Source organism: Primulina eburnea, chromosome 18, assembly GCF_022965805.1.
Source record: "Primulina eburnea isolate SZY01 chromosome 18, ASM2296580v1, whole genome shotgun sequence".
NCBI classification, from domain to species: Eukaryota; Viridiplantae; Streptophyta; class Magnoliopsida; order Lamiales; family Gesneriaceae; genus Primulina; species Primulina eburnea.
The window spans coordinates 1,703,429-1,711,745 of NC_133118.1; the positions used below are offsets into that span (position 1 = coordinate 1,703,429).

At 37.1% G+C, this 8,317-nt stretch overlaps 1 protein-coding gene and 1 long non-coding RNA gene across 2 annotated transcripts; one reads left to right on the forward strand and one right to left on the reverse strand.

The window, feature by feature from the left end:
* Positions 1-2,225: 2,225 nt before the first annotated feature.
* On the forward strand, positions 2,226-5,734 carry LOC140819751 (IAA-amino acid hydrolase ILR1-like 6). The gene is made up of 5 exons (XM_073179942.1): positions 2,226-2,869; positions 3,197-3,322; positions 4,574-4,888; positions 4,996-5,124; positions 5,214-5,734. Exons 1-5 carry the CDS (start codon positions 2,372-2,374, stop codon positions 5,589-5,591), a joined length of 1,446 nt encoding a protein of 481 aa, XP_073036043.1. The 5' UTR covers positions 2,226-2,371; the 3' UTR covers positions 5,592-5,734.
* On the reverse strand, positions 5,477-6,892 carry LOC140819752 (uncharacterized). Its single transcript, XR_012115269.1, has 3 exons — positions 6,403-6,892; positions 6,103-6,199; positions 5,477-5,609 (listed from the first exon to the last, which is right to left on the reverse strand). It is a non-coding gene; the product is annotated as an uncharacterized lncRNA (long non-coding RNA).
* Positions 6,893-8,317: the final 1,425 nt, after the last annotated feature.

Below are 8,317 nucleotides of genomic sequence, written 5' to 3' on the forward strand. Positions count from 1 at the left end.
ATTTTGATGATAACAAAATTTATTATTGTGTTTCTAACATATTTACTCAAGTTTGAAGTTGTTAGCTCAAACAAGAAGCTGAAACTCGAAATCAAACAAGCTGAAAATATGGCGATATGCAGTATTGATCATATCTCACAGATCGATGATAAAAATGACAAGTTGTCAAAACTGACTGAACAGAAAACTCAGTTTTCCACAAGTCATACTTCATAACAGCTCAGTTAGTTCGGATGTTATCTATGCCAAATATTAGTCGTACGATCGAGATGACAGAAATAGAAACAACAGCAATCAGCTCAGTCTGACCAGTTCTAGAATTTGGCCATATCTCTTAGCATAATTATTGAAATGGAACCTATTCAATGTGCATTACAAAACTCAGAGAACTATCTACAAATCATCTTTATAAGTTAAAATATGAATCGGATCAGAAGATGATGATAAATCACGATGCAGTTGTTGGTTATGCACAAAATGAAGAAGAAGTTCCAGATTGCCTAACAACCTCGTCTGTCAAGTATATTTTTCTCATACATACTTGGAATTGAGTGATTCTTGATTTTCTGGAAAGCTAAGAGAAAAGGCTACAATTTTCGTGTTTATCACTTTGCCCAAATATTGAAGAATCAAGAACTATAATAATTAAAAAATCCAACAGCTTGACATGTATTAGCTTGGCAACAAATCGTTTGGAACATCTCACATCAAGACAACTCAAGATCATAAACACTATGTCAGATCATCAGATCAACACAGATTGATCAGCTCGATCTGATAACAGCTCAGTTTCAGAAAATTGCCATAAACGTGAATTTGACCGTGACAATGTCAAAACCCATACAAACATTTCTAAACAGTCATATTCTTGTATCTAACATATATATCACTATTAGAGCCTATATATACAACATATAGACGATTAAATACAATCTTTGGAAGAGGATTCAAAGCATGAACGACCTACACGATGACATTAGTAGAATGAGATTAAACCCAAATGTGAGGATACATTTGATATATGCATACATTGTAAAATCCTCACACACAATAACTCACACATATACATAAGAGTTGATCTTCAAAGTTTAGATGAGCTAGTCTTCACACAAACACAATAAAGATTGTGTTTGTATCTTGTCATAAGAGATATTAAATATTATACAAATTTTGAGGTTGCGATCTACAATCGAATGTGTTAGGAGTTTTAATCAGGCAATATATAAGTACTAAGTTGAAATGAGTTTGTACAAATGAGTTGTATAAATCAAAATATTCTACCAGAATCTTTCTGGACCAATTGACGACCCATTATCATGAATAGTGGTACTTGGGTATGAAGCTGAAGCTCATGTTAGGTCAACCTACGACCCATAGTCGTTACAACGCAAACACAATATACCGACTTAAGAGAAAATTAGTAACATTCCACTTCGTGAGATACACAATTCATGCGTCCATGTCATCTCATGCCATAAAATTTATAGATATTTGAAAATTATAGAATTAAATTTTAGTTATTTAATTAATTTAACAAGACTAGCAATTTCTACCCCCTCCCAGCCCCATCTTTTCTTGGATAACTTCTAGTGACAGTATGAAACATGTCTCTATCCATTGCGCATAACTAAATGCACAATAATTTAAACAACAATATTTTTATTTTATTCGTATTTAATTCATTCAAATTTCAAAATATCATTATCAACACTTAATTAATAGCGTATTTCAGTAACAAAATAAGAAAAAAGTGTTGCTAAATGTAAAATTTGGATTATATGTTTGAGACAGTCGAAAAATGAAAATGAAACACATATAATTGGGACAGATGAAATATAATTTTTTATATTATTTTAGCTATCTAGAAATAAGAGTAAAACAAAAAAATTGATTTTCTCAATATATTTTTAATTTGTTCCATAAATAGATATATATCATCTATGATTCGACGTATATATGCAATAAATTTTAATAATTTTGACATAAAAAATATTTTTAATTTAAATTAAAATATATTATACAATATATTATTAAAATAAAAATAATAATTTTTACTGAAATCAACATATATTTTATTTCATAAAATGACAAAAAACAAAATGATATTTTTTAATTAAAAAAAAGTCTTTCCTAAATAGTAAACCCACCCACCTACCTGCTTCGTTCTCAAAATATCAAATTCTACACGTGACATATAACCTCGTACAACAGTCTTTAATCCTTTTTCAACACGTGTTTTTAAAGTAATCCCCTTCCCCTTCCATAGCTAGAATTTTGATGATTAAAACCCTTTAGCCATCTCCATAGAATTAATAGCCCACAAATTTTCGATCTTTTTTCCTTGTTTTTTCTCCATGCACAAGAGGAAAAGATGAAGAATCCTGGTGAAAACCTTCCCATTTTCGTTCTTCTTCTGCTTTCTTGCATGATATCAGGCAAAACCCAGCAAAAATCCGCCGATCACGATGCTGTTTCGCGCTTCGAACACGCGCAGGCGAGCCCCAAAAACCCCACTCTAAGTTCCAAGAATCTGTCAGCTTCTCCGGGGAAGGAGAAGGAATCCTTGTCCCCGGATGTTGGTCGCACGGATTGCAGCGTTTGGAGCAGGGCTTGTTCGGAAGAGATCCTGGGAATCGCGAAAAAACAGGGAAACGTGAAATGGATAAAGTCGATCCGGCGTAGGATCCATGAAAACCCTGAACTTGCCTACGAGGAAGTCGAGACCAACCGGCTTATCCGCCGGGAACTCGATGAAATGGGCGTGAGTTACCAGTTTCCAGTTGCAAAGACTGGGATCAGGGCCGCGGTTGGCACTGGCGGGCCGCCTTTCGTGGCCATCAGGGCGGATATGGACGCTTTGCCCATTCAGGTTTATCCATTTAGGTGGTATTGGTCCATCAACATAGAAATTTCACGAAAACTTGTGGATTCTCACTTTCTTTTTGCTGTCTGGTTGGCCTTTTTTCTTCGTGTTTTTGTCGCATGCGATGTATTTTCCAGTTCTTTTTGTATTTTGACATTGATGATATGTAGCCTCACATAAGTAGAAAACCAGAAGGGGCCCATGTTGGAATAAATGCACATTTACTTTCAGACCTTTTCTAAGTGCAGAGGAAACTGATTTGTTTCGTTGCAAAATGGTAATTTGGATGGCTGCAAAATCAGGGGAACTCACTTTACATTAATGTGTTCTCAGGAAGAAGTTGAATGGGAGCACATGAGTAAGAACGTAGGCAAGATGCACGCCTGCGGCCACGACGCTCATGTCGCGATGCTAATGGGCGCTGCTAAGATCTTGAAGACAAGGGAAGACCAATTGAAGGTTTGTTTTGTTTCATCTTTCCATTATGCACACAGAAACTATAGTTTTGGGTAGAGCGAATCCGATATCCGATTCTCTGGTAGAATTCTTGATTTTACTTCACACCGGAAAAAAGAATTGAGTAACAAAGATTAACCATCAAATTCTTGATCGGTTTACTCTCCAGCTATCTGGACAAGACTGCTGCTTTACACATTGTCCAGAAAGGAGCCAAACCATGCTCACATGATGACACCATATGATCCCGGAAAAAAGAATAGATTATTAGATGATGACATATAGGTGTGAATTGTTTAAGGATGCAGAAGTTCTCGAGCCGAACTCGAGTCCAAATCACTTAGTTCAATAGTTCACGAGCTATACTAATTTATGAATATAGTATAACTATATATTGAATAAATATATGACGAACTTTCGAATATCAGCAACATTTAGTTCACAAATACATTCGAATATTTCAAGACGAACTTGAAATCGAGCTAAATAAATTTTTCTTCGTATTCGGCTCGATTTTGTTCCTTTGCACCCCAGCAGAGATGCTAAATGGTGGGGTAGAGCCGATTGCTTATAGTTTGTTTGCATAGCCGCGGTTTCATAGTCTCTACCTAAGGGATGGTAGGAACAGCGGAGAGGGTGTAGCCGAATTCTTAACTCTTGTGAAAATAACAGCCAACAGCTGGCATGGACCACTTACTTCAGATGCATACCTTAACATAGGATTTACTTTTGGAGTCTCTCTCAGGATGTCATTCTAGTTTCTATTACGAGGAAGTTGTTATAATAAGACACCTAATCTGCCAATGAGATGAAAGCGTATCAACGAGCCCTTTCAAAAGTTGATTTGATTGCATGCCTGATAGTAGATGGAAACCGAAAACCTTTGGCTTTCTTGAAAGATTCCTTTATGAAACCTCCATCTTTGGGCTTATCCACAATTTAGGTGGATGAAGGAAATTGAGACTCGACTTCATAAAGAGTCCCGAAATGAAGGAATAGAGACTCGAATTCTTGTCCAGTTGGATTGGATCCCAGTCGGGCCTATTCATGTGTACCGAGTGACTTGTCATTTATTCAAAGAAAGGACATTGCTGCATTTTTAGTGAAATGTCGATGAGAAATTAACTTTATAATGCTAATGCTTGAATGAGACTAAAGCAATAGTGAATAATGTAGCAGATTCAGATACCTGAAGATGTAAATTTTCTTGGTTCGTTCTTCTTATCATCCCTACAAAATTGATTCAACTTGCAGGGGACTGTAGTGTTGCTGTTTCAGCCGGCAGAGGAAGCTGGGAATGGAGCAAAAAGAATGATTCAAGAGGAAGCCCTTAAAGACGTTGAGGCCATATTTGCAGCGCACGTATCACATCAGCTCCCGACCTCTGTCATCGGGTCGAGACCTGGCCCTTTTCTGGCAGGTTGTGGCTTCTTCAAGGCCGTTGTTACCAGTGAAAAAGCCACTTCAGGGAGCGTCTACGACTCAGTCAACCCCGTCTTAGCTGCCTCAGCTGCGGTGATCAGCCTGCAGGGCATCGTGTCCCAAGAGATGAATCCATTGGACTCACACGTAGGAACAAACTCAAGAGTTTCACTCACATTACGTCCAAATCAGCTTCCATTTTCGAGAAACATCGTTTAAAATTATCTGTCCATTAATTTTATTTCCCATCTTAGGTGGTCACTGTAACTTTCTTCAAAGGAGGCGATGATTTTGATCCGATGCCGAACCGTGTTGAATTTGGCGGCACTTTGAGGGCTTTTTCTAATATAAGCTTCAGCCAACTTCTTACAAGAATAGAAGAGGTTAGACATTTCATTACTGATTATATCTACCTCTGCTATCTTAAACTAATCCAACAGGAGCAATGAAATACCTTAAACATTTTAAACAGATTATCGTAGCTCAAGCTTTGGTTTTCAGATGCTCAGCAACGGTTGACTTCTTCAAGAACTCAAACTTGATTTACCCACCTATGGTAAACGATGGCAAAATGTACAAACACTTGAAGAAAGTTGTCCACGATCTAGTAGGACCCTCGAATTTCCAAGTCGTCGAGCAGATAATGGGGGCAGAGGACTTCTCATTTTTCTCGGAAGTGATTCCTGCAGCCTTCTTCTTCATCGGAATCAAGAATGAAACTCTAGGATCAGTACACTCTGTCCACTCGCCTCATTTTTCTATAGATGAAGACGCACTTCCTATAGGTGCAGCAACTCATGCTGCCATTGCTGAGAGATATCTACACGAGCGAATAGTCTCTTCATCATGACAAACGAAATCTGCAGAACTGTAAATGAGCGCAAGTAAATAAATTTTCCTTTTGTTGTACAAGTGTTCTATACAGAAAAATGAACATTAGTTCATCTATGTTTTACGAGAATGAATGAGACGCATCAGAGCATTTGTTGATTGTTTCTTCCTCTTCATGTGGATACATGCTATCAAAGAGAAGTCTATGGAGCAAATAACATGTTATATTTATGTTGGGAAGGAGCAACAGTGATCTCTATTCACCTGTACACTTGACTTTACAGCAAAACAATCGAAATGGGATGATCAAATCGCTATTCAAAGATTTGAATGATAATATGACCACTTTGAAATTGTTTTCGATACATTGAAAAGTATTAAATCCTATACATCTCATTTGAACTAACCGATTTGAAGTCCCAACAGTCTAAATTCTAATGGAACTTCGATTCAAGACGAATGTATCTCCTCCTCAACATACCGGCATATAGCAGCTTATAAAGCAAAATAAGTGAGAATGATATCTCCACCTGATCTGGGAAGATACATCAGACACCGTCATCACTTTCTCCTCATCAATCATTTTAACACCACCTTAGCCTTTATCATGGAGTATTCACCAGAGACCTGAAATAAACTATTTCAACTCAATCACCCAAATGTTACAAACCCGAACGAAAATCAGAATACAAGCAGTGTTTCATGCATACGCACAAGATTCTAAAGACCAAGCATAACAGGGAAGAAACAAAGTAGAAATTGTTGCTTGCCAAATACCATTTTTAAATTTACTGGAGACACTATCCAACTACAAGTGTGACAACAAGTACCTGATATACAGCAATGGGAAAAGACGAGTTGTCTCGTGGGAGACACGAGAGAGGGCGGCAGCACCAGACTCCCAGGTGATGCAGCTGGTTTCGGGGGGCTCTGGAGACGTGTTAAATGTCCCACATCGGTTAGATAATTAACCTTTGAGTGGCATATATTGGCTTGGACAATCCTCCCCCCTTGAGCTAGCTTTTGGGGTTGAGTTAGGTCTAAGTTCCAATCTTAACATGGTATCAGAGCCCGAATTTCACCGTTATGTGTTGGACTGCCTATAATTAGGCCACCCGTTCTGTCCATAATTGGGTCATTTGTAAACTCCACGCTCCAGATGTTCATTCCTGGGCGTGAGGGGGTGTGTTAAATGTCCCACATCGGTTAGATAATTAACCTTTGAGTGACATATATTGACTTGGACAATCCTCCCCCCTTGAGCTAGCTTTTAGGGTTGAGTTAGGTCCAAGTTCCAATCTTAACAAGACGGTTCCGGGATATTCCCCGCAACCACATCAGCAGCCTAAAACTCATCATTACCAAATCCCATCTTAATATCCCATATTTCTTTTGTCACAGGCCTTCACAGCCAGCATCATTTTGGTCGAACGAGACCAAACACACGGGACATTCCAATGCAATGCACCTACAATGGCTGGCTACAGACCAACATAATCAAACTTGGGCTGCTCGACTAACTCCACAATTCCCTGAATCTAACATTGTCGAAACCATAACCGCAGTCCTGTAAAGATCTGAAGAGTACCAGAACGATTAATAGCTTTCTTTAAAACCAAGAAAACAAACTCGTGGGATTTAATATAAAAGGTGAATGCTCGAAGCTTGGAGGAGGAATAACTTATTAGCGATTCAAGAAAATGAAGAAACCGTAGCATTACACATGAATAGCTAAGGTAAAGATATTTATCACAAATCTAACTTCCTAAATGAGCAAATTCGGTCTCAATGATCGGAGAGATGGCTAAAAAACATATACAGAAATGTTGGGTGAAAGAAAGATCGAATTTTTTAGACAATTAAGCCGAGCCCAAAAAATTATCCTAGAAAATCTGGAAGAACCACCATTTATATATGTGGAATTCTTGCTTTAACAGCTGAAGAAATCCAATCCCATTGTGGGAATCCATTTTATTGATTTATTGAAAAATTTGTTTGACTTTTTGAGTTTAATTTTTTTTTAAAATACCTAAAATGAAAATCAAACTTTTTATTTCGATTTGGTTTTGTTTTGCTTTTTTCCATATCATGGTCTGATCAGGTGAAGCTATACTTTTTAAAATAGTAAAATCACTGAGAATTAATTTGTAAAAATTCGATAAGTATAAAGATCATGTTTCTTAATATTGCAAAAACTTATATGAGATGGTCTCATATGTCGTATTTTGTGAGACGAATCTCTTATTTGGATCATTCATAAAAAATTATTATTTTTTGTGTTAAGGTTGTGTTTGGTTTGAATGATAGGATTACTTAAATGATTATCACATAAATGATTAAAAATGTAATTACTTCAGATTTGAATCTAGTGCTGAAATAAGTGTTGTGTTTGGTTTGACTTTAAAGAGTGTGATTAAAAGTAGACAAGATAAGGTTTTAGCCAGAAAAAATAAACGAGAAGAAATGTCAGATGACGACAAAGTGAGAGCCTCCTCAGATTGATGCGAAATAGGGCAAAGTAAATCCGAGAATTGAACATTAGATAACTTCAATTCGACAACAGATTTTACAAATTAAACTGTGAAACGAAGAATTTGAACACTAAAATCACCTGATTTCCGAAGCTTTCAAAGCAGAGACGAAATACGTAAGCGACACTCCTTGCTTCCTTCGTACATTGTTCTCGAGTTGGGCGAAGATTTTTTGGTTGAGCTTTTGGGTTGGATGAAAGGGTAAAATAAGAAA